Below are 27,510 nucleotides of genomic sequence, written 5' to 3'. Positions count from 1 at the left end.
ATGTCTTCTAATTGTAAAAGGGACATCTGCCATTGACTTCTACACGACAGCGGCAGGTTTGAGATGGAGTATTTTCGGATTTGAACTTTTAGCAGCCTTGGGGTATAAAGATCTTGAAAAATTTGAGTTGGTTTTTTTCCCCCACAAAAGATGTGTTTTACCCTTTAAAACTCCGACCAGAAAAATTCAGGTTTTAGTCAAAAAACAAAAACAAAATGTCAATATGTAAACTTAAGTCTCTGTGTGCCATTAACAGGTTATTTAGCAATATTAAATGAGGTCTTGGCTTATACATCACCTAAACATTATCTTTTCTATAACACAGATTATAGGTAATGCCAAACTAAGGAGGACTTTGTTTAATCACAACAAGATATTTCTATAGAATAAAGGAATTATTTAATGTTTGGGAGACAAATGTTATGAATCCAGCAGGGAGCATTTCCTCAGCAACATGAGCATGTCACCAGGGAAACGGAGTACTCCATTTGGCTTGCAGTCTACAGGCGATGGCAGCAGAAAGCAAACCTATAAAAGCCGAAAGGGAAAGGCAGTAGGAGTAGGGTACCTTGCTTATATGTTGATATAGCAAACTACAAAAGCTGCTTGTATGGCCCTAACAGTTAAGATGGAAGGATCTTAAGAGAATTATAGAAAAGCAAAAAGGGCATTGTTTTCATACATGATGTTTGTCATAATTATTTTATTATTTTGTGTATGATAACAATGCCATTTTCAATTTTCATAATTCCATTTCTATTCTTCCATTGTACAACAAAGATTTTTCCTTTATTTCCCCAATTTACTATGAGCGTCACACACAACAACCAGTTCATATAGAATTTTACCTCACCCATATTCCATTCCATGTATCTCTGTAAGTTGATAAGGAGCCCCAACTATAAGCAGTTATGCATTTTATATGGTAATAAGAACAATAATAGCTTCCCACACTTAAATTAATCTTTGCTGCTTTACGATGATCATAAAATGGATGGAGAGCGTATACGAGGCCAACATAAGCTATGGCTGTCTTCCAATTATTCTGATCGTTTGAGGAGCTGTGCTGACCACACTGGCTAATGGTACGTCACCAGTTGAATTTTCAAACCCGCCAAGTTCCAGAACTGCCAAATTTCCATAGCACAGGGATATATGTTGAGATCAGTGGGGCTACTATGCAAGTTCCAACATAGGTCTAATACAATATTATAGTTAAGTGTATGGCAAAATTTAGGTCACTTTAGCCACAGAGGTGACCATCTAAGCCAGCTGGAGAATCTAGATTAACTTAACTAACCCAGTTAAGATTTGTTCCATCATTTGAATCTCCGTATCTTAAAGGAGAACTAAACCCCCCCCCCCCCGACAGTCAAAAAGTCACCACTGACCCCCCTCTGCCGGCCCGGCTCCCCCCTGCACAGTGTTACTCCAGAATTGTGTCCCCTTTTGAAATACTGACCCTCACATGCAGAACAGCGGAACACAGGGACGCCACGTTCGTCAGCCGTGGCTTCTCCATTAAGTGAGCACCGACATGTCAATATATGGCACATGCGCAGTTGGAGCTGGTTAAGCTCCTGAAAATTGTCGACCAGCAAGAAGAGTTTTTGGAAGAAGCCAAGGCTGGCAAACATTGCGCCCCTGTGCTCTGCTGTGCTGTTCTGCACATTCAGGTCATTATTTCAAAAGGGGACACAATTCTGGAGTAACACTGTGCAGGGGGGAGGAGGGCCAATGGGGACTTTTGACTGTGGGGGGATTCAAATGATGGAATGTCCCCTAATCCAGAAGACTGCAGGTCTCAAGCATTCTGGATAATAGATACTATACCTATAAGAAGGTAGACAGATACTGAACACAACAAATCTTTACTGGGTTAGTGAAGTTAATATAGATTCTCCAGCTGACTTATTTGGTCACCTCTGTGGGTAAAATAACACACACAATAGCATTGTTTTGCCATCAACATGGATCTATGCACCTTGAGTCATACACTGTATACCATATACCATATACTTGTATGGTGAGTTTGCCAAACAAATGGATATTTCCCCTCCCATATAAAATGGTGGGAATAGGAGAAGTCAGAGCGAGGCCCGAATCAACTAGCTAAATGCTGTTCAACTTCTGTGTTATCGAGGGCCTAGATTTTTATGGGCTAAGGGGTGGAGGGCCAATATTGGAAGCCAGTGTTGACAACTCCCTGTTTTTAAAACCACGCCCACTTTAAACCACACCCATGTTACCACAAGACCATATCTACATTAATTATGGTAGCGCACCAAAAAACCAAATGGTTGGGGCTCATTGCAGGGATATCACTTCTCACTTGTATGTGAAAAAAGTTGGCATATTAAGACAAAGTGGGCCTCCAGTTGAACTACTTGATGCAGTTCCCAAATTCGACAGGAAAAAACAAAGTTGCTTGATCATCATTTTTTACAGCCAGATATTGGTCAGAGGCCCATTGGAGGTCTCCATGCTCAGGAAGAAAAACTGCCGAATTGGTCTAAAGGGATGAAATCAGCAGTTTAAATCTGCCTGTGTATCCCCACCATACAGAGATCAGTTTGTTTGATGAGCGTCTCTCTCCCTGAAATGCTGACCTTGAGGTGAGCAATATTGGGCTGATCAGTTAGTGGGTCCTAGGGCACAGCGGTCGGATCACAATGAGGAGAATACGGGCGGTCGGACCTAGGACCGCATCAATGAATGGATACTGTCCACGAGCCAATGGGATTTTTAAACCTGCCCAAAAGACATCTGGCCAACGTTCGGACACCAAACCACCTCCCATGCAACCCAGTAATTGAGTGGTCCTACATATGGGTGGGGCCATTCTCATTGTGATACCCTAAAATGGGAGGAAAACCCATCAATAGACTATATATAACCAATATATAATGTGTATGTCAGCTCACAGGGAGAGCATTATGGTGCAAGCATAACCCATTTCTCAACACTGGACCTAGACCATTTATGGAAAGAAGCTTTAGTGCATTTGGTTCAGTAGGTGTCACCTAGTGAATACTGTCTGCAGAATTCCATAGTGTGTCTCAGCTGACATACAGTATGCACATTTGACACATACCAAAATATTATGTATTCAGTGCAGACTCATAAATTCATTCTATAATAAGATTGTGAAGTGAAAAACTCCACAGTATCATAACTGTGAATCTCTTAATTTCCACTAAAATTCTATTCATATTCTCATCACAAGAATAACTACAATAAGTCTAGTAACCAAATGACTAAATAAATGCCAAATAAAGCAAATCACTAAAATAAAAGTTTCAGCATCCTTCAGTTACTACATGTCCTTTTAACTAAGAAAGTGTTAAACCTGGTTGTTATGTCAGCATCCTTAAATAGCTCTGTGATGTAACTGTGCAGTATAAGTAATGCTACAAGACACCACTAGCATTTCTGACAGGCAATACAAACCTAATTCATTTATTGCTCTGAAACTGCATCTCAATCAGAGTTGGCTAAAGGGAAATTAAAATGAAATAAACAGTTTCATTGACATTACCAGGAAACCTACTGCCATATTACTTTTTGGAGAAATAAATTTTTCTTCAGGAGGATATTTGCATTTTAATATTATGACTTACTTCATACATTGAAACGTCGCTCATACAATCTCATGTATTATATAAATGTTATGGAAGTGCAAAGAAGCATGCAACTACTTGTATTTTTCTCCAGGAATGAAAATACTTGAGAATCAAATACAGTTTCAGAAATGTTTTACTTCATAAAAATAAACAAATTACAATTCCCATATGAACTCAAGAAAAGGTAATATGGTCCAGCAGATCATAAAGGTTCATAAAGGAATTCAAAATTAAATTACTGGCTGCTATAATGTCACTTCTTATAAGAAAGTCTGAAATAGGGGAAGACTTCCCTACCATTATGGTCTCTCAGACTTCATTGTAGAAAACTAAACACATTAAAGGAACAGTAATATCAAAAAATTAATGTGGTTTACAGGAATAACAATGTAATATACTGTTGCCATGCACTGGTAAAACTGGTGTATTTGCTTTATATACACTACTATAGTTTATATAAACAAGCTGCTGTGTAGTCGTGGGGGCAGCCATTCAAGCGCAGGATACTCAGTAGATAACAGATACGTTTAGCAGAATCCCATTGTATACTACAGAGCTTTTCTGTTATCTGCCGTGTATCCTGTGCATTTTTTCTCCTTCCTACAGTTACCGTACCTATAAACACCTCCCAATCTACAAATACACAGAAAATAGCCAAGAGACAGATTAGACTCTGGTCTGTGAAAGAAACCCTGGCTGAGCAGGAAACCTATATTTTTTTGGATGCCAACAAATACAAATGGACTTAAAAAAAGAAAACTTGGCTCAAGCGAGTGGTTGAATTTTTTGGTCCTTAGAGGACCAATCATTGCTAAAGGTCCACCGTGTAAATGTAAAAGTAACTGCCTTATTTAATAGCCTGAAATCTGGGTCTTCATTCTAGCATTAGGAGAACACTGAATAAGAATAATGTTCATGGCAGGGTTACAAGGAGAAAGCCACTTTGATTAAAAAAATAATAACATTACTGCCCATCTACATAGACCCCCATCTATCTGTATCATTAAACTTTTCCAAAAGAATTGACAAGCTGTCATTTCTTTCTCTGTAAGAACAGATCCGATTAAGGACACACCTGTGCAGTAAATATTCCTTGAGCCCTGGCGATGCACAATAATCAGCAGTTTTCTCTGTCAAGCAATGATGCTCAGGCCATGTGACCCACCCAAACATCGTTGACCTTCTGTCCCACCTGACTTTTCTGCTGCACCAATAAGATTTATAGCTTTGGGTTGCTAGGACGCCCTTTACTTTCTATCTCCTCATTCACCTTTCTTTCCAGTGCAGCATTGAGCGGAGCAGGAGTTTTCAGAATGTGCATGCACATTACAGTGGAGAGGTGATGAAACTAAATGTAAAATGGAAACGGCAAAGCCGACTTTGGATAAAATGTTCAAAGCTATAATTCCTTATTTATATAAATTTCCCACAGCAGTGTAAACTAGTGATGTGCAGGTCAGTAAAATCAGAACCCAGCCCTAACTCTCAAAACGTTTCCACTGTCAGACCAACACCCACAATTCAGTGGTGCAAGTCACAAAAAGTCATATCTCTGAAAACACAGCCACTACAGAATTGTACCCCAGTGTGACCTGCACCCACCATGGACAGCCAAATTTCAGCCCAAACCCACAAGGTAAACTCGCGGGTTCTGCGGGTATCGAGTTAGCTAGCACATCACTAGTGTAAACACATCAATGGAGGAATTCTTGTACAGGTATGAACCCTGTCAACCAGAATGCTCGGGATCTGGGGTTTTCCAGATAATAGATCTTTCCGTTATTTGGATCTTTATATCTAAAGTCAACTAGACAATAATTTAAACATGAAATAAACCCCATAAGCTTGTTTTGTCTCTGATAAGGATAAATTAGATTGTAGTTTGGATAAAGTACAAGATACTGATTTATTATTACAGAGCAAAAGGAAGTCATTTTTAAAAAATTGGATTATTTGATTTTAACGGAGTCGATGGGAGATGGACATTTTGTACACACTGCTACAAATTACCCAAGCCTTAAAACATTTTGAACTAAATTTGAAACTTATTATTTTAAAACCATACCAAGAAATAGTGACTTTTTCTTTTCTTTTTTTTTAACTTCCTCCACTCCTGTTTCTCCAAGGGAGATTAAGTAAATTGTGCACTTGTAAATGGTTACATTTTGATACTTATCTCAGCTGCAGCAGCTTTAATGTAAATATGCTCAAGATGCTCTTTTAAGCACCATTGTATTTTATTTATTTTTACGTTTAAGTTTAATTTAAGTTTAAACGAAAATAGCAGTTCTATGCTTTTAACATAATGAATTTGTAACAGGAACATACTCTGCTGCTCTATACATCATCCAGAACATCAGAAGCATAAGATGCTGATGATAGAGAAGTATCCAAACACATCAATGCTCAGTTCTTTTGCTGCATCAAGAGTTGCTTTCTGCATCAGTATATTTAGCTTCTGATGTTCTTCAGGCCTGACAGTACAGCAGAGAGTGCTCCTATTACAAGAGAATGATATTAGCAAAGGAAATACTGCTAATATCAAAAACAAGAAAACATCTCAAAAACTAGAAAATGGCAAAAATGCTCAGAAAAATGCTTGGCACAATTTTAAACCAGAATGTTCGGGGTAGGTAAAGTTCCCTGCAATTGCTAAGAAAACAAATTTATGTAGCACATTTTAACAGTTTAGAAAGACAGGTCTTACTTAGCTGTTACTAGTAAAATTTCATTTTTAAGACCTACGTAAAAATGAAATTTAAAAAAAAACATTAATGTAAACATTCTTTTTAAATGAGCAGATGGATGTTTTTCATTCAGGGTGTCAATTGGGCAGGATATAGCTGAAGAAATCACAAGCCACCACAAATTTTCAATGTGCAATGCAAAGCAGACTTCATCATTAAAAGATTACTTTCAGAAGAAGTGCATTTGGTTACTTTCTCAGGCAACCCATTTGCTGGTTGCATGTTTTACATGGCAAACTTTACAGCATTCCCTGAATTAAATGCATACATATGTTGGTGAAGTCAGGTGAGAGAGTAATAAGAGGGATGTGGCGGTTACAAATAGAATCAGCCGTTACTGTGAGTTCTCTGGGATGGTAGATTTTTAGAAAACAATGTGATGAAAACTATACACCTCACACGTCCACGTCTTAGCATAGATTTTTAAAGTGGACCTGTCACCCAGACACAAAAAGCTGTATAATAAAAGTCCTTTTCAAATTAAACATGAAATCAAATTTCTATTTTTATTAAAGCATTCATGGTTGTAGTAAGCTAATTTAAAAATCTCAGCTGTCAATCAAATATCCCTCCTCTATGCCTTAGGGTAGGACTACACAGATGTTTTCTGTGTGATCCCACGCACTGCGTCTGCATCCGACAGTCGTGTCTCGTCAGATCAACGTTGCAACACCATCCAACATTTGTATATCTTACCTTACTTCCGTCACATCTGACTTGACGCCTGCGTTTTTGCGTAACGCGTCTGATCGCACAGAAAACTCCCGTGTAGTCCTACCCTTAGGCATAGAGGCGGGGCAGACAATTACTTTCACTTTCCATTCAGCACTTCCTAGATGTCACTGTTCTCGTCACATTCCCCTATTCTCTTCACCGTTTAATTGTGTAGCCAGGGCAGGAGGGTGGACAACAGGTCCTCCATTCTGGTGCACAAACAAGATTCTGAGATGATGCAAGGCTTGTCTTAATAACAGTGTCCACACAATAGCTCCTGCCTGCTTGCTATAATTATGAGTTTCCAGACTGAAGGAAACAAGATTCAAATTATTTATATAGTGTAATTAAAGTTAATTTTGCTTGACTAATGTGATAAAATAGAATTTTGAATAATTGTCTTGGGTGACGAGTCCCCTTTAAGGCCCTTAAGAAATGTATACAATAATTAGCAAATGCTGACTTGGTCAAGCAATATAAACTGGTTATCAGTAACGAGCACTATTTATCTTCCACGACAAAACTGCCTAAGCAGCATAGCAGCAAGGATGTGCAATCATCTATCTCCCATACACTACAGTAGTAGACGGAAAATCAGTGATTACTTCAACCAACCTATATACTGTTGTACGAGTTGTTTTTGTATGTAAATGTGTATGTTTGATCATGTATAAACCAAGTGTTGCTGAATATGCTAGCACCGATAGCATGGTGTAATTACTGATAGCCACAGAAGCATGCAAAGTCTTTCATATCAAATTCTGAAAAAGAACATTTATAATAAGATGCCAAAGCTCATGTAGCTTTTCCAGTATGAATAGCGTTATGTTGTAAGTGATAACATGAGCATCTATAAGCAGACACCTCACTGTGCATGCACCCCTGCTCTGTGTTGATGAACTATTGTCTGCAACATCCCACTACAGCCAGAGATCATCATAAGGCCTAATAAACTCATGTTCATTTTATTTTACTAATCTGTTCTCCAGCTTTTGAATGGGAAGGAGTAAAGGAGAGAGTGGACGGCTGACATCACATGAAGGAATATTCTGCCATGCGAGTGGCGCATGAAGGAAAGTTCAGCCATACAAGGGCTGTCAGTATGGCGGAATTGAGAGTTGAAGTTGCAGAGGGCTGGACATCCAAGGTGCATATACTGTGCATATCAACCAGCTATTAAACATAATAATTTTACCTACCAGCCCCCGTTCCCGCAGGCCCCCGGAGCTGTAGAAATATGCCCCCTACTATGTCACATCAAATGGCATGTCCCTGGGGCTTCTGCATCACAGGGGTGTGCTAATTAAAATCCCAATGTAATATGACAGAGAACATTTCACTGAGGATTCAGCATCACAGGGGACTGGTGGGTAAAATTATAATATGACATGATGGGCATTTCTCTTATGATGGGGAATCCCAGGGGGTCCTAGGGTGGTAGGTCCATTTTACTGTTTAATAATTGAATTAATAAGCTTAGTATTTACAGAAGGGAGGGCGGAACCATCCTTCATGCATTGTCAGGTGTCTTCTCTCTCAGACTCCTGTCCTTGAGAATGATGTAAACTGCACAGTGGAAGGAGTTACATATCGTCCATCAGTGCCTGTAGGTTGACCCTTGTGTGTGTGCTCCATACAAGACCTGGCCTTACCTGCCAGACTGACCGGCCTGCTGTTCCCTGTCGCTCACTGCAGCCGTGTAGATATGCCGGTAGCGATCTGCAAGTGCCCTTCCAGAGAGCAGTAGCATAACGACCAACAGTCCCGCTTTTCGCGGGACAGTCTCGATTTTCTTTACACAGCCTGCAGTCCCGTATCGCTGCTTGAACGTCCCGCAACAGCGTCAATATGCAGCTCCCTGGCTCCTGCCGGATAGCTAATTCCCGATGTCACAACGTCTCATCTCGCGAGACTGTGGCGCGACTACATGTATATAAGCGCAATGACGCTGCACGTAGCTACCTTGGTGGGCGTGACGAAGGCTCTTAGTGTTTCACAATCACTTACTGCTAGTAAGACGCTGTGCTGTAGTCTGGTCTGGGCATGGCAGGCTGTAAGCGTCCGCTTTCGCAATCTTCTTTTTCTCTGCTAGAAGTTACTACTTCTGCTAGGCAACAAAAAAAGATTCCTTTTTTTCCCCTCAACTCTCATTATTTCGTCAGAACTTGTCATTTATATTTTCTGCAAACCGGGACAAGGTGGAATTGAGTCATCGCTTTAGTATCAGTTCTTAAAGGAATTGTTCAGTGTAAAAATAAAAACTGGGTAAATAGAAAGGCTGTGCAAAATAAAAAATGTTTCTAATATAGTTAGTTAGCCAAAAATGTAATGTATAAAGGCTGGAGTGATTTGATGTATAACATGTCAGTCAGATCACTACTTCCTGCTTTTCAGCTCTCTTGGTTTACACTGACTGGTTACCCTGGCTACCAGGCAGTAACCAATCAGAGACTTGAGGGGGGGCCACATGGGTCATCTGTTGCTTTTGAATCTGAGCTGAATGCTGAGGATCAATTACAAACTCACTGAACAGAAATGTACCATGTGGCCCCCCTTCAAGTCGCTGACTAGCTCAGAGTTATAGCGCTGAAAAGCAGGAAGTTGGATTCTGGCTGTTTTATTAGACATTCAGTCACTCCAGCCTTTATACATTACATTTTTGGCTAACTAACTATATTAGAAACATTTTTTATTTTGCACAGCCTATCTATTTACACGGTTTTTATTTTCACACTGAACTATTCCTTTAAGGTGGCCATAGACGAAAAGATCTGCTTGTTTATCGACATTGCCAAACGAGCCGATCTTTACCCGATATGCCACTAACGGGCATGGCTATATCGGGGGTAATCTGAACGTTCGGCCCTATGGCCGATGAGAGCGCAATTGGCTCCGGCTGGATCGGTCGGGACAAAATCAAACCTGTCCGATCGACCAAACGATCGATCTCCGCCGGACGAAAAATGTCGGGACTCTCCACACATGGTCCTCGATATATGCAATATTTGACCAAGAGAACAGTTCTTTTTCCTCTGCTCACTGACTAGCGAACAGCACCTTTTTCCTTGTTGCCAACAATACTAACCTCCAGTACTTTTGCTCCCAATTGGATCAAAAAATTCAAGTGATTTTTGTGCAACCTAGTTAATTTTGCATAAAAAGCGTCTCTGTTTTTGTTCAAACAAGGGTTACATTTTTTTTTTTTTTTACAATTTAGAGACAAAAAGGGTTATTTTAATATTTAATAATATAACTGAAATGGACCATACTATAAAATCCTTATTTTGTAGGCTGTGTTTTTCACTGTAACATCAGAGATGTGCAATAGTCACAACTAAATTTGACATCCACCCCATCACTGCAATCTTTTGACTGATTGATCTCCCGTAATTAGAAAAATCTTTGCAGACTGCCATTTGCCAATCCAGTTGTCATATTCGATATCCCAAACTCATAACAAACGCCATGGTTCTTGTCGCAGCTCACGCTTCTGCCTATGTACTTGGCATTAGGCCATGCCTGAAATTCTATCTCTGTGGTCTGAATGCTACTGCAGGTATTATATTGTCCAACGTAAATAGCTGTGTGCCTCAAAGATCAATGTTTGCCCTCATTAATCTTTGATTTTGAGGCACACAGCAATTTACGTTGGACAATATATTTTAACAGGCAGAGGAGGGCCCATCAAATTGCTGGACTGGGAACCATACCGTCTTCTGGGGACGCAAATGTGTAACTAAATTCTATTTTTTTCTACTGCAGCTATTAGCTTGCACTGAGACATGTTCACCTGTTAGCCAGCTAGACCTGATCCATGTCAGAAAATTCAGAAAATTGTGCTTATTCAGTCGCCATCTGGAGGGTAACAAACATACGCCAAGGTTCCATTCACGGGCCATGCTTCTGCCTATAACTGCTGCCTTTCATGTCGGTTGGAGCCCTTCATTACTTGGATCCCGCTTGGTCTTAAATTAGAAAAGGCTTTTAGAAAACAAAGGTATTCAATGAAGCCCATGTTGCCAACTTCCTTTCTCTGCACTATGGAGGTGGAGACTGTTTTAGGTGCAAGGATAGTTAATATTGAATTATTATTGAAAACATCATACCATCAGAGCTAGCCTGTGTAGATCAGATTGCTCTGCATTAGAAGGTCTGGTGAGGTGTGGGTAACCTAAAATAATGTCCAAGTGTAGAAGCTGGGGGAGCCAAGGTCTTGGCCACTAGGGTGCCACTAGAAGTGCATGTGATTTGTCTTCCTTCACTTTCTTCAGTGCCTGTGGGATCAATGGGACAGGAAGAATTATGTAAACAGCCCAAGTCTCTTCTGAGGGAAAAGGGATCTACTGCTACAGCCAACTGGATTCTTAGTCAAACTTCTATTACACCAATTAGACCGCTCCCAGCTTACCCTCCCCCCCCCGCGCTGCTCCATGTGCTCCTTGTTGGGTGCTCTGTCTGCAGTGTCCCCACAGCTTATCTCACACCAAACCAAAAAGAAGACGGCACTCCATTCGTAGGGCGTGAGATCCCTGTGAGATCTGCAAAAAACCTGCCTTTTCCTTGAATGGAGTGCCCTCTTCTTTTTGGTCAACTGGATTCTTAGTACAGAAACAGTATGTTTGAGTTTTGCATCCTTCTGGAAGCCATTAGATCGATTTCAAATGTGCCCCATTTTTGCCATATTGAGCTGAAGACTTTTTGATTCAGTTACTGTTCTCATTATTGGAAATTGAGCTATTCAGTTTAAAATTCACTTTTGTTTCCCTGATAGGTATAATGCTATTAAAACCAAAAGATTTGCTTCTACTGAAGCTAAAATAGTTATGGTCAAGTTCAGTAGAGTTTGTACCTTGTTACCTTTTGTATTGCCATCTCACTGTTATGTGTCTGACTTGACAAGTACTGCTTTGTCATGCCCATTTGACAGTTGGTTGTGGAGCTAATGTTGCTTGTTGGTATATTCTTGCTGTGGTAATAGGGTGGTGCATCAGTTTGGCAACATTTGTCATGATATCCATTTTACCCCTTTCTGGAAATTATGATAAAACTATTTAATTCCATTGTGTAGTTGCATCAAGTTGATGGTCCAACCTAATTTCTAAAGGTAGGTAGCTGTTATTTTGACATGCGTTGTCATGAGGTCCTAGGTATGAGAATATTTGGATACCCTGAAGCATCAGATTTGGTATTCCAGGGACCAATACATTTGCAAAGATTTACGGCGCCAACACCAGGCTAAAAAAAGGGATTGGTATTTATAAATATGTGCCCAGGATTTTGAACATAAGAAACTTCCTGTTCGTTTTCCATATCAAAATATGCGGATATGCATCTCTCAGATGATGATCCACTTTTGCCATCCAGTCTCCTATATTGACACTTGGATCTGTTAGTCTCCATAATAATGAAGTGCCTTGTTTTAGATATTTTAGATTCAAAACTATTCTGGAGTCAGTTTGGATTCTTTTTTAGAAAATGTGTTTCTGGCTCCAGGGGACTCTGGTTATGGGTTCTTTGTTTGTCTGAGGAATTAAAGAAATATTGTGGTGTAGATTTAGCCAGTATTGCATTGATTTTATATCCACTGCCCACTTGTCTTGTATTTCATGAACCCACACTAATTTAAAGAGAGCATGTCTTTCCCCCACATAAAACGATGGGATTCTCAAGCCTTTATGCTTTATTTTTATCTGTCTTTTAATCCCTTTTGAATGACTGAAAACTGCATCTTGGATTTCCATTTGCTGTTGTATGGCTTCTCTGGTCTGTATTCCTTTTTTTTTTTTTTTAAATGATTTATTTATTACTTCAACACATAGTCATACAGTTTGATGCATTCGAGTAATGTACAGCATAAAGTAGTTGACATCGTAATGAAGAGTTTTTCAATTTAACCCCCGGGAGAACTGGAAAGGAAGGTGCAAGTACACCATGAAAGAGGAGAAAGAAGACAGAAACAGATCAGGTAAGAGTAGAGAGAAGAAGAAGAGAGGTGAAAAGAAAAGAGAAGAAAAGAGGAGAGATGAGGAGGGGAGGCAGGAAGCAATACGATGGGGAAAGGCAGATCCAGCTTAGATTGCCGTAGTACAGACAGTCACCTAGAAAAGAGTCATATTAGCATAAGGAGTCAGAGAGACACATAACCTGAGGGTCCCAAGGTACAGCGCATAAAAGTCAAAATTCGTACATCCAAAGTACAGAGGGCAAAGGTACACCATACTAATCATCCAGTGTGAGCCAATCAATAATAGGGGTAGGCGAGTCACTGGGTCTTTTTGAGTAGGAGTTATTATGAAGTATCCATAGTGACCAAGTATTGTTAAACTTAGCAGGACAACCCCTAGCTGCATAGATTTGTTCCAGGGTTGGCAGGGTTTGCTCTACCAAGGCCAATCCAGAAGTTTAACGTAGGTGGCTGCTCCTCTTTCCACTTAATAGCGATGGCCTTTTTCGCCTGAAAAAGTAAGAAAATAAGTAAAGTCCTTTCTGATCTTGAGATTACTGTATCAGCAAGAAAGTTGAGTAGGAGAACAGTTGGGTGAAAATCTATTGGCAATGCCATTAGCTGAGTGAGGTAAGTAGCAATGTCTGTCCAAAACAGCTGAATTCGGGAACAAGACCATATCATATGAAAGAAGTCAGCCTGCGGGCTTTTACACCTATTGCACTGATCAGGTATTGCTGGGTTGATTTTATGGAGGAGATAAGGCGTATAGTATGCTCTGTGAAGGTATTTAAACTGGATGAGTCTGTCCCGTGACCTGATGAGTGGAGATAAAGTGTCCTGCAAAATAGTATTCCACTGTTCAGAGGTAAGGTCAGGAATATTAACGATCCATTTCTTAAATAGGTCTTGGGTAGAAGGGAGGTTGGTTGGACAAATATGTCCATATAAGGTTGAGAGAGGTTTGTTGAGCTGATTCTTTCTGAGCAGGTCCTCAATTGAGGGAAGTTTGTATCCGAAGAGGGACTAGCGTGGAATTGCTGTGTGAGGGCATGCCGCAATTGCAGATAGCGAAAAAACATCCTATTGGGGAGATTGTACTTGGCCTTTAGCTGGTCAAACGTGAGCAAGACATTGTCCACATAGACATCATTAATATACTTAACATTAAATTGTGCCCAGGTAGAAGGGTCAGGCAGTGTGAGCAATTGGTCAAGATTCGGATTTAACCATAGCGGAGTATAAGGAGAAATAATTGCAGTTAGTGCATCATGCCTATGGTGTACCTGTTTCCAAGCCCTGACAACATTCTTCATCATAAATGTGGAGTGAGTTAAGGGGAGTTTATCTCTGTAGATCAGATTCCTGAGCCCTTCCAAAGAGCCAGCTATTTGGGCCTCTAAAAGAGTCACCGGGGTCTTCAGGGGGAGATTCAAGCCACCGCTTCAAGGGCAGCAATTGGGAGGCCAAAAAATATCCTAGCATATCCGGGGCTGCCAGGCCGCCTTTAGTAAGGGGGGGAATCAATGCTGTGTATTTGACCCTCACCGGCCCCGGAGACCAATACAGTTTGATAAGTAGGGAACGTAGTTGCTTAAAGAAAGAAGGGGGTAACCAGGTGGGTGCTTGTCTAAATAAGTAGAGAAATTTAGGGAGGAACTTCATCTTGAAAAGATTAATCCTACCAATAAGAGAAAGTGGCAGTCTAAGCCATCTATCAACCGCCTTTTGAAGGGATATCATGAGAGGGTCAATGTTTAACTCTTTAAATTTCTCAATTTGTGGGTGCACATAGATACCTAAATATTTCATGATAGTGACTCGCTGTAGCGGGAGGTCGGGGTCAAGCACATCGGCTGCTCCTGAGTCAAGAAGGAGAAGGGTGGACTTAGACCAATTTATCTTAAGGCCAGAGTATAGGGTGTGGGAGTTTATTAAATGAAGGGCTGCCCTGAGGGACGGACCCGGGTCGTGCAGGTATAGGAGAGTATCATCAGCAAAGAGGGAAATTTTTTCCCGGAGTCGGCCAAATTCAAGACCTCGGACCTCAGTGCAGGCTCAAATCAAACATGCTAGGGGCTCCATGGCTAAGGCAAAGAGACCTGGAGATAGAGGACAACCCTGGCGGGTTCCTCTAGCTAGATATATGGAAGGGGAGATATCAAGATTCGACATGACTCTAGCCATGGGGCTACTGTATATGGCTTGAAGCCAAGTTAAAAAAATTTCTCGGAATCCAAATACTTTGAGGGTTTCCCAAAGATAAGGCCATTCGACAGAGTCAAATGCCTTCTCATTATTGAGAGAGGCGATAATCCTAGTACCTGGGTTGTCATGGGAAATAGTTAAGTTAGTATATAGTCGCCTAACGTTGAGTTCTGCTGCTTTATGAGGTATAAACCCGACCTGGTCTGGAGCTACTATGGAGGTAAGGACAAGATTAAGGCGTCTAGCCAGGACTTTGGTTAGAATTTTATAATCCGAATTAATGAGTGAGATAGGCCTATAGGAGGCGCTAGAAAGGGGGTCCTTGCCTGGTTTAAGAATGAGTACTATGACAGCATCCTTAAAAGCAGGCTGGCAGTTGGTCGTAGTGAGGGTTTGGTTAAAGATGGCAGTAAGATAAGGGGCTAACAGGGAGGCATATGTAGTGTACCAGGCATTAGGGATCCCATCTGGACCCGGAGTCTTCCCAGTGGGCAATGATGTTATAGCCTCTAGGACCTCTTGTTCTTGAATTGGGGCGTCTAGTAAGGATCTATATTCCAAGGGGAGAGTGGGGAGATCTAGTTGGTCTAAGTATTTTGCAATGTCCACCGGGGATTTTTGTAGCTTGGAGGAGTATAACCCCTGGTAAAAGTCAGCCAAACATTGATTTATTGCGAATGGGCAAGTGAGAATCTCACCGTCCGGGTTTTGTAGGGCATGTATGGCAGGTCTAGTATACTCATCCCTGGCAAGCAAAGCTAGCATTTTGCCATTTTTATCACCCTTTTCATAAAGTGCAAATTTGTGATGAAGTTGCCCTTTATGAGCCAATTTCCACTGTGCCTGGGCAAATTTCCTCTGCGCCACTACATGGCAAAGTTTATTCTGTTCAGTAGGAGTATGGACGTACCTCGCCTCTGCCTCTTTCAACTCCTCCTCTGTCTCGGACATTAATTGTCTAGCCCGTTTCTTGACATATGCTATTTTGGCGATGTAGGACCCTCTAATTACTGCCTTCATGGCATCCCAGACACAAGGGAGAGGGGCAGTGTCTATATTAACTTGAAAAATAGGATTGCAGTGTCTGATGGATTTCTTTTTGAATATCAGGGTGTGTGATCCAATATGGGTTCAGTCGCCAAAGTCGTTGTACGGGGTGTGAATGCAAACGCCAAGATATCAGTAAGGGGGCATGATCGGATATACCTCTTGAGAGAAATTCCGTTTTGAGAATCTTGGGTGACAAGTCAATCGAGGCAAAGGCGAGGTCAATCCTTGACATAGAACCCCTTGCATAACAAGAAAACATACGCTTGAGAGGGTTGCGGGCCCTCCATATATCCTCAAAGCCAGAGGATTCCACCCATAGCTTTAGTGCAGAGGGACCAGGCCTCAGTGCAGTGGATGTAGACAGACGATCCAGTTCAGGATCAACAACAGCATTAAAATCCCCCATAATGAGGACTGGGTCAGGGCTAAAAGCCGCAATTAGTGGAAGTAGGTGATATAGCATATCATCGTGGAAGGGCGGTGGTATATACAAGTTCACTATAATGTAGGGAGTACCTGCAAATGAGGCATGGAGAACAATAAACCTCCCCTCTGGGTCAGTGTGGATACTTAGGAGTTGAAATGGGAGAGCTTTGCTGATTAATATGGAAGTACCCCTAGCATAATTTGAATATACCGCATGAAAGGCATGAGCTATCCAAGGCTTTTTAAGAAGGTGTGGGTTAGAGGCTTTGCAGAGGTGGGTCTCCTGGAGACAAATTATATGAGGGGAATAGTTTCTCAAAAAATTAAAGACCAGAGACCTTTTCATGGGGGAATTCAAGCCTCTAACGTTCCACGTTATAGCGGTTATTTCCGACATGGTTGGTTATAGTACAATGTATGGTATTGTCCCCCCCCTCCAAGGAAAAGAAAGTGAAAGGAAAGAATAGAAGGAGAGAAAAGAAAAAAGAAAGAGAGAAAAAGGCAGTGAAATAATCCCACTTTTCCCACCCTACTTACTCCCATAGTGGAGAAGTTTGGAGCCCAAAACATGTTAAATTCTAGAGGGGTGCGCCTAAACAGTGAGCACACGTAACAGTTACATAGAAGTAAATAACAATGTAATAAACAAAAAAAGAGCATTCACAAATATCAGATGAGCAATACCATCCGGTGCCCCACCAAGTGATTGAGAAAATGCCAAAATGCAGCTCCCTGAGACCGCTGCTGCGGAGTAATTCACCAGCATAAGTGAGAAAGAGGAAAAAAAAAAAAGAGGAAAGTGGCTCCGGAGTAGTAAGAGATCCAAAAAGCAAGACTGTGGGGCCTAAAGGCCACGGTAGCATTCCAAGCTCTGATAGGCAAGTTGGGATCCATGCCAGCTGAGATATGGCTCCCATTATTCCATCAAGGGCGTCGATCTAGCCATTGGGATGCTTCGTTGGGAGTGCCAAAAAAGAGGGTCTTGCCATCCGAGGAAACACGTAACTTCGCTGGATAGATCATAGCGTATTGAATGCCAGCATCTCTGAAGCGCCGTTTCACTCCCATAAACTGTTGACGTTGTTTACGAAGGTCGTTGAAAAAATCCGGGTATAGGGAAACAACCGTGTTTTCAAAGCGTAATTCCCCTTTCTTTCGCGCCGCTGCTAGGGCCGCATCTCTGTCTCTGAAATTTAAGAGTCGGGCTATCAGAGGTCTGGGGGGTGCTCCAGGTGGTGGCGGCCTAGCTGGAATGCGATGCGCCCGTTCAATAACAAAAGCCGAGGAAAATGGTGCATCTCCAAATTCCCCTTTTAGCCAGTTTTCCAAGAATTTAGCAGGGTCGGGCCCTTCCACTCTTTCAGGAAACCCGACAAATCTGACATTGTTTCGTCTGAGACGATTTTCCAAATCGTCGGATTTAGCCTCAGCCGACTCAAGTCTACGGTGTAATAAATCTAAACGTTCGGGCAGAGGATTACATGAGTCCTCGAGGTCACTCACCCGCCGCTCAACTTCAGTAGTCCTTTCCCGGACTCGCTGGAGGTCCTGTCTCAGTATCGCAAAATCGACTCGGAGTTCGTCCACTTTAGCCATCGTCGCCACGTGGCAGGTTTGGATAGTGGAGCGAAGGGTCGCGACTAACTCTGCCAGCGTGAGTTCCCCCTCACCATTGAGATCAGGGGAATGGTCGAGATCTTGGTGCTGGGGAGTGGAGGTATCCGTCGCAGCAGTCTCACTGTGTGCCGTGGAGACCTCAGGTGCCGAGGAAGTAGCCGGATGCACAGGCCGCGAGCGTTGTTCCTTAGGGGAGTCAGGCTTAGGTTTGTCGGCCATTTTGGAAGGCCTCACGGAGTCTCGTAGATGCGGCCGAATATCAGAGGATTGTGCCACAGCTTGCTCTTTTTTCCCCATAAGCTTATTGGCAGCGATGCAAAGTGTCTGGAGAGCCACAAGTGGGCTGGTAAAGTCAGGATATAATCCGGAGATAGCAGTAAATCAGCAGAGCTAAGGCAACGTGCGTCTGTTCACATCAGTAGTTGGCCACGCCCCCGTCTGTATTCCTTTGGTGTTTTTCAAATTATACTTTCTTTCTCTTGGGGAAGAAAAGCTAATTTCCTGGCAGAAGCTTTTTAAATTATTTGATCTATAAAGAAACAGTATAAGACCCTTATGTGGCCATTAGACCATTTCACAACAGTGAGCTGCTGAGCCTATATAACATTTCCACCTTAATTTACTAATAACACTTTTATTCTGTCTTATTTTGCCTGCTCTTCCCCACTTGCTAGAAGAAGACATCATTACATTACTATGATGCATTTTCTCCCAGCCCCCTCTGCTAACAGGTTTTCCTGCTGTGGGAATTGGCAGTGTTACCTTCAGTGTAATGTAGCATTACCACAAGCGGTGCACTCAGATCTGGCAACTTTCCTTATATGAGATCCCTTTCTTCTGGGAGTACTCCTTCAAAAAAAGAGAATACATGTAATCACAAGGCACCCATATTTGTTCTCTCTGCCTAATATGAGTGCATCAAGCTCATTACACAAACCTGTAAGAATCTAAGTTTAAATATGAATCTCATTAAAAGGAAAAATGCTCATACCATGAATTGCTTTAGGGGTACCACTTACACTAAGGTACCACCAGAGATTCTTGTGGATGTACCAGGCTATTAGGCAGCAGGAAAGGGTAGAGAGAAATGCCCATTACACATAGAACAATTACATCTGATTTGCACATGCTCAGATGGTCATTGCTAGCAGTCTGCCATATTGAGTGAAACATTCCTGGCAACTTATTTTGCATGACCACGGGCCTGCCAGTCCATATAGAGACACATGAGATTTTGAATCAGTCTCAGAGCTTCAGTGCAAGAGAGGCAGCTGCACTGGTAAGAAGAAACTGACAGCAAGAAAAAAAGATAGCGGAAAGAGGGCCAAAGCCATAGTGATGTCCAAGACAAGGAGGTGTATGAAGGAGGCAATGGGAAGAAGCCGAGAGCCCCCAGTGAGGAGAAAACTGCTGAAAGAAGGGGTGCTCCTTTTCACCCAGGCCGGCCGCTTCTTTTTGCTCCCTATGTATGTTGGTCATTTGACCAAAGGTTACTGCTTTGCCACCTCTCTTTCAATTACCAGTTCCCCTCCTCTGTACAAATATGAGTGTGTCACTGTAATACTGATTTACACACACTGCTCAAGTCCTTTCTTATCCAACAAGTTCAGCTTGCAATGCCCAAATCTTGTATCAACCTCGAGCCTTATCTGTATTGCTCTGAAATGTTATTCAGTGCAAATCCACACCACTTGCAGCATTACAACATACATCCTCCTGTTCCAGTAGCAAAAGCACCACACTCTATGCTGCCATCTTTACCCCTACCCCTCATGCTGCTATTTCTCTATCTAAAGGATAGCAGAAAAATAACTGTATTCTTCCAGTCTCAGCTCACTGTTTTGTTTCATAGAATGAAGTGAATGTACATGAGCAGCAGAGATAGCTAATTGGCAGCTCTTCTGTTATAGTGCCATGAGCTGCCAGAGGATGTAGGGTATTGTAGCAAATGGTACTAAAATTATTTAGAATAAATGTTTTGAGATAAAGTTAATGGTCCTCTCCCAATCCAAATGTCTACACAGATGATTTCATCATCAGTTGAGAATAATCACTATGCAACTAGCCATGTCTTTATACAGTAGTGTCTCTCATGGTGCCACCCTTCTCCTGTCTCATTTTTCTTGTATAAAAGCAATGAGGCTGCAGTGACATCATAGTGGTGACAAAAAAATGAATGCGCAAATCAACCATGAATAGGGCAGAGATAGGCGTTCAAGCTGTTTTACTTCAGCCACTGACATACCGTGCCTGGTGCTAGGAGTAATACAACAGCTTAAAAACCTCATTCAGTGCTTTTTTGTGGAAACTTTATCTACAGAAATGAAAATGTGTGTTAGTGGTGGTAAGTTCATTGTGGTCGATAGAGAAAATATCTATTCCTTTTGTTATGTAGCCGTGTAATGCATGGAGGCAAATAGAGCTATAGATGGTGTTGAAATAATGTAAAAATATATTTTATATTATTTACAATTTCTAAATATCAGTTTAATCTCACAGTGCTGTTTATGACAGAACATTAACCATTCCAGCAAATCATTTTTAGGGGAAAATATTTCTTGGTTAAAGTGTCATTTATCAATGACCTCACTGCAGCCTTAAATCTACAGTATGATTTGTGCAAGTGTAGATATACTCTTCACAGAAAGAGAGAGCAGGAGATGCATATAAAACATAACAGGTATGCCATGTCACATTGCCAGTACAACCCTTAAGATTGGAATGGTCCCTCATTAGTAACCTTTTGGCATAGTGTCAGAGACCTAAGGCAACAGACTGTAATACTGACCTGCATACATTCATCTTTAGACTGAATATAATCTTTATATGACCATAAAAGAAACTGTATGACACATATGTGGCCCTGCAAATTAAACTTTTTCATAGCAGTGCACTCCTGAGGTTAATGTATCATTCCCACTTTTGTAGAGGCATTTGCTAATGACTCTCTTCTTCTGTCTTATTTTGCCTGCTCTTTCCCACTTGTCAGAAAGAGACAACATCATTACATTACTATAATGTATTTCCTCCCATTCCCCTCTAACAAATTCTCTTGCTTGGGAATTGGCAGTCTCCATCAGTTTATTTTGTCTTGTGCTGCCCTACTAACATACCAAGCATAAAGAATTGTGCACAGTATAAAGAAAAATAATATATTATTATTAGTATATAATAATAATTATTCACAACATCAATATTCATGTCAATATTAATTTTTCTGCTGTGGCCTTCTGATTTTATAGGCATCAGAAATAAACCATTCTCACTGCCAGTCAGTTGCTCCTGGTACTTTTATTGCCAGTTTTTTTAACATGTTGTGCCCTTTCAGTTCAGGGGCATTTCATGGCCAAGACTTTTAGTTTACCAAGGAAAACTATACATAATTTTTTTGTTTATACTTTTAAAATATACTGCTATACTATACAGTACACTTCTGTTACAAATTATAGGCTTCTAAATGTCTAAAAACTTAAAATAATCTTTTCCTTAATATAAGCATATACAGTATATTAAAAACATAATTATTTTATGCACAATACCTAATACCACTGATTTGGAAAGTCCTATCCTTCCTGAATGCTTCAATACAAAAAATATGCATAGTTTTATAAATATTTCGGATCAGCAGTACACTACCACATTTCCAACACACTGCTCCAAAAATATCCATACCGAAGCACATACATTGCATACAATAGTGTAGTAGCCCTAGCAAACAATACATTTCTCAAAGAACAGATTCTGACCTATCCAAAATAGGTAGTGTAAATATGTATTTCTACTCAAATATATATCATTATACTATAAAATAAAGTACACTTCTGTAACTAATTATAGGCTTCTAAATGTCTAAAAAATTAAAATATTTACCTTAATATGAGCACATACAGTATATTAAAAACATAATTATTTTATGCACAAAAATACCTCTGATTTAGAAAGTCCTATCCTTCCTGAGTGCATTGAAGACAATTATCCAATCACATACAGTATCTGCATGAGGCAAAAGTAAGTGAATCATTAGGATTATCATATAATTTGAAGGTGAAATCAGGTCTGGTGTTTTCAGTTAAGGAGATGATCAGGTGTGAATGCAAGTCCTTGTTTTATTTAAAGAACAGAGATCCAACAAAGCCTGATCACACATACAATAAATTTGTGGATTTGTATCATGGCTTGAACAAAAGAGTTGTTGATGCCCATAAAGCTGGAAAAGGTATCAAGACTATATTTCAAGAGTTTGGACTTCACCAATCAACAGTCAGATATATTTTGTACAAATCGAAAAAAACTGAAGACCATTTTTATCCCACCAAGAAGTGGTCGACCATTAAAGATATCTCCAATTGCAAGGCATCTAATAGTCAGAGAGGTTACAGGAATTCTAAAAAACTGAAGGCTTGTCTCACATTGGTGAATGTTGATGTTCATGAGTCCACCATTAGGAGAACACTGAACAGCAATGATGTGTATGGCAGGGTAGCAAGGAGATAGCCACTGCTCTCCCCCAAAAATATTGCTGACCATCTACAGTTTGCTAAAGATCATTGTGTACAAACCATAAGGATACTGGAAGAATGTTTTGTGGATAGATGAAGTCAAAATAGAACTTTTTGGCTTAAATGAAATATATTTGGAGCAATATATTTGGAGACAGGAAAATACTGCATTCCAGCATAAGATCAACCTTAGATATGAGCAGCACCAGTTTTTGTATGGTACTACTCTGCAAGCTTGTATCATTTACAGTATATAAGTGTGTGTAACGCCAATCTGGGCTATCCAGACCCCAGATAGTCACTTTGCATCTAGTGAGCAGAGCATGGTTACATTTGGACTCACACTTCAGGATCAGGGCCTTCGCTAAGTGGAAGCATTCCCTCTAAGATGTAGTGCAACTACAACATGTGGGCTACTGTGCATACAAAACATACAAAATGATTGGGTGCCAGGAGGTTCTTATGATGCAAACAAGAAACTGTTTATTAGTCCGAATGACAATATCCCCAGGTTTACTCACGTAAACAGATAAGGTATTAGCACATGACACACAGTCATGTCGTCACTGAGGTCCCTGCACTGGAGGCATTCACACAGAGCCTCTGGGAAGCTACTCCCTGTTGCAAATCCTTGTTGGAGCTTCAACTGCTCTTTCTCTTTACCCTATCTACTTTTCTCTCCTAGAGAGACTGTTACTACTACTACTGCCCTACTATAACTAAACCTCATTCATGGGGTTTCCTGGTCCCGACTTCTCTCCAGAACACTTGCTTCTCTGGACCTTGCTGTACCCAGGCTCCTTTGTGCACACCCAGCTGGATCAGCAGCCAAAGAGGAAGAGGCCACTCCTTACACACACTATGGTGCAGGAAGTTGTCATTACACCTCTTGGCCAATAACACTGAGCTACACAGGATTTTGCCTGGTAACTGAGAAATGGATGGGGCCTTAAAGCCATAGGGGCAGATTATCCCCTATGGCCCCCTACATGTTTAAATTAGGTAAAGTGATAAGAGAATCTATACTTATACAATCAAGTAACCAATCTTCATTTCAAAGCAAACCAGTTCGGAAAGTAGCATACGAAAAGTAACTTTTAGTTAAAACGTAACCTTAATAATATTATTAGCCAATAAAAGACGCTAATTTATACACACACCCACTGCCCAACCAAATGTTGGCAGTGCTGGACTCTGTCCATAAAATATCACACAATAAAAAACTGCAAACTGTGGACATGTGGAGTTTCCAAAGAGGCATTCCTCATACACACACATATTAAACGCTCCAATAATTCAGAGTAATCATTCGCCCGCTTCCTCCCTTCCAACAGTGCCCCCTGTCCTAGACCTGCCTTTCTACGTGGGAACCGAGTGGGAGCTAAGCACCCCACTGTCCACCTATGCCAGCCCTACGTGTTTCACCGACTGACTCGGCTTCATCAGGGGCATAAGTGACGAGCGCGCTTCATTTACACATTTAAATAGGTGAATTGTAACACCCGGGTACTCTAAATCTCACAATATTTTCGGCTGTGACTTCCAGGTTTCCTGATTACGTCACGGATATCAAGGCTAAGAGGGTGTAGTTCCTTTTGTCCGCAGCTACTTCCTTCTAATATATTGCGCTTGTCAAGCTGGAAACCTTGGTAACCAACAGATGCATATTCTGTATCCACGCTGGATTCATTGCAATGATGGATATTATTCATCACTTGTGTGCTGCATCCATTACACCGATGGGTACTAAACTATGGGAAACATGCAGAACACTGTAGTACTGTATATACATTACTAATAGCAGGACTTGGCACGCATTTAGGCTGTGATTACAGCATATTGGCCAGGAAATATGAACGTTAGGAGAAAGAATTATAAAATATAATGTAAAGCCATAGAATCTATTGATCTATAGTACTTAGAATACTTAATTCTGTATACACTACAAAAACGTAGTGAAGGTGAATCCTTCATTTAGATCATTGGGAGCTTTGCTGTTTATCCAATAAATCCATTTGGCTTCACTCTGCAGTAGTTTTCTATCAATGTCTCCTATTCTTGTAGTCAGTTTAAAATATTCTACAGCGAAAATTTCCGTAGCCCCAGTGTCACCATTGTGTTCTTCATTGATATGGTTTGCTACTGTTATATTTTATATATTTGTTATTTTTTACATCACCGATGTGTTCACGAATCCGCCTTCTGAATTCTCTCCGGGTTTTACCAACGTAAGTTTTCCCGCACACACATTTCATAACATATACAACACCCACAATTTTATAGTTGATAAAATGTGCTATATTGTAGTTCGCAATGAACCTTATCCCAAATGTGAAACATGGTGGTGGAAGTGTTCTGGTTTGGGCCTGGACGGCTTGCCATCATTGATGGAACAATGAATTATTAACTATACCAGAGAATTCTAAAGGAAAAACTCAAGACATCTGTCCCTGAGCTGAATCTCAAGAGACAGTGGGTCATGAAGCAAGGCATTGATCCTAAACTCACAAGTCATTCTACTTAAAGCAGAATAAAGTAAATGTTCTGGAATGGCCAAGTCAAAGTCCAGACTTTAATCCAATTGCGAGTGGTTCATGTGAGGAAACCCAGCTGCAACTGTTCAGTATGGTGGAATTGTCTAAAATTCCTATGAGTCAATGTGCAGGACTAATCAATAGTTACCGCAAAGGTTTAGTTGCATTTATTGCTGCACAAGGGGGTTACACCAAATACTGAAAGAATGATTCACTTACTTTTGCCACATGCAGATACTGTATGTTATTGGATCATTTTTTATGACCAAATATAATAATTTTTTTTCTTTAGTTTAACTAGGTTTTCTTCATCTACTTTTAGGACAAAGGTGTTTGAAAAGAAGATGATGTTGTAGATCACATTCATATAAAAATATAGAACATTTTAAATGGTTCAAAAATTTTCACCATTATTTGTGGCATGTAGGGATTCCAAAATGCAAATACCCCATATGATCTATAATTTCTGTCATTTTATATACAGCAAAATCAACATATTCACTGCATTTTGTGTGGTGGTGTGGGGTAAAGCCATAAAAAGAAGGTTCACCACAGAAGGCCATATATTTTTACAATCGACATTAGTAAATAGTTCTTCTTACTTTAAAGTTAGCTGTTTTCATATTTCTGAAAATTGCCTAAAAATATTGCATTAACAACCTAATTATGAACATCTCTGTACCTATGCAGTCTGGCTTTCGACCTGCACACTCCACTGAGACTGCCTTATGTAGAGTTACAAATAATCTCCAGATTGCAAAGGCCAAAGGGCATTACACTATTCTCATTCTTCTGGACTTATCTTCTGCTTTTGATACTGTTAACCATTCTGTTCTAATGCAAGTTCTCCATTCGAATGGTATCTGTGATCCAGCTGCATCCTGGTTCTCTTTCTACCTTTCTGACTGCTCCTTCTCTATTACTTTTGTAAACAAATCCTCTCCTCCTGTTCATCTTAATGTGGGGGTGCCTCAGGGTTCTGTACTTGGTCCTCTGTTGTTCTCCTTGTACACTCTCTCTTTAGGAGACCTTATATCTTCATTTGGCCTTAAATATCACCTGTATGCCGATGACATTCAGATATATTTAGACACTCACTAACTGCTGAAGTTAAAACCCAGATAGCAGACTGCTTAGTAGCTATTTCTTCCCGGATGAACCAACGCCACCTCAAGCTCAACTTGGCCAAGACTGAGCTCATGGTCTTTCCACCCAAACCGAGCCCTTCTCTTCCTTTCACATTACTATTGATGGCATGACCATTAACCCGGTTAACTTAGCACGCTGCTTGGGGGTCACCTTTGACCAGTCCCTCTCCTTTTCTAATCATATTAATAATACTGCCAAAACTTGTCGTTTCTTCCTCCGTAATATAGCAAAGATACGCCCGTTTCTTTCAGAAAACACAGCCAAAAGACTAATCCATGCCCTTATCTTATCCCGTTTAGACTATTGCAATCTCCTTCTTCCTGACTCCCATCTCTCTCCCCTCCAATCAATCTTAAACTCTGCTACCAGGATCCTTCTGCTCTCGCCTAAATGGGAACCTGCTCAACCCCAACAAAAATCCTTAGCGTGGCTGCCTGTTAAGCAACGAATAACATATAAAACCCTTCTATTAACATTCAAAGCCTTCACTCCTCAGCTCCTCATTACATTTTCTCTCTTGTCTTGCTGTAGGTTCATAGTCGTCTTCTCCGCTCTTCTCAGAGCCACCTTCTCTTCACACCATTCATATCCACTGCCACCTCTCGTCTCAAACCCTGCTATCTTGCTGCTGCTTACCTCTGGAACTCCATCCCTGAATTCCTCCGTATGGAATCCTCTCTCAATCTCTTCAAGAAAAAACTAAAAGCCTACCTTTTGGAGCACTAAACCATTAGCCTAATCCTGTGCCTACTGCTTATGCTTCACCTTGTGCACTTTTTCATCTCCAATTTGTGCCTGTATGTTAGCCTCTCATCCACTTAGACTGTAAGCTCTGCAGGGCAGGGACCTCCTTCCCACCACATCTCTTACCACATAGCACTTAAGCTCCTTGTCCTGAAATGATTCTGTATATATTTATTATGTGATTTGTCTTCCCTGTGTATACTTTTCTATATATTGTACTTTTATGCACTGTACAGAGCTGCGGCTCCTTAACAG

At 40.8% G+C, this 27,510-nt stretch overlaps 1 protein-coding gene across 24 annotated transcripts in view; it reads right to left on the bottom strand.

Annotated features, from left to right (window-relative positions):
- Positions 1 to 9,002, bottom strand: part of mycbp2.S (MYC binding protein 2, E3 ubiquitin protein ligase S homeolog) — a 142,950-nt gene extending 133,948 nt beyond the window's left edge. For 22 of the 24 annotated variants that reach the window (XM_041584309.1, XM_041584318.1, XM_041584313.1 and 19 more), the window contains exon 1: positions 8,737 to 9,002. In XM_041584309.1, coding sequence (XP_041440243.1) covers positions 8,737 to 8,834 — 98 coding nt within the window. In that variant the 5' untranslated portion in view covers positions 8,835 to 9,002. The remainder of the gene's footprint in view (positions 1 to 8,736) is intronic. The other 2 variants (XM_041584325.1, XM_041584328.1) reach the window with 1 other exon arrangement.
- Between the last annotated feature and the right edge of the window lie 18,508 nt (positions 9,003 to 27,510).

Source organism: Xenopus laevis, chromosome 2S (assembly GCF_017654675.1).
Source record: "Xenopus laevis strain J_2021 chromosome 2S, Xenopus_laevis_v10.1, whole genome shotgun sequence".
Classification (NCBI taxonomy): Eukaryota; Metazoa; Chordata; class Amphibia; order Anura; family Pipidae; genus Xenopus; species Xenopus laevis.
The sequence above is the reverse complement of the archived record's forward strand: the minus strand, read 5'-3'. Positions and strand labels throughout refer to the sequence as shown.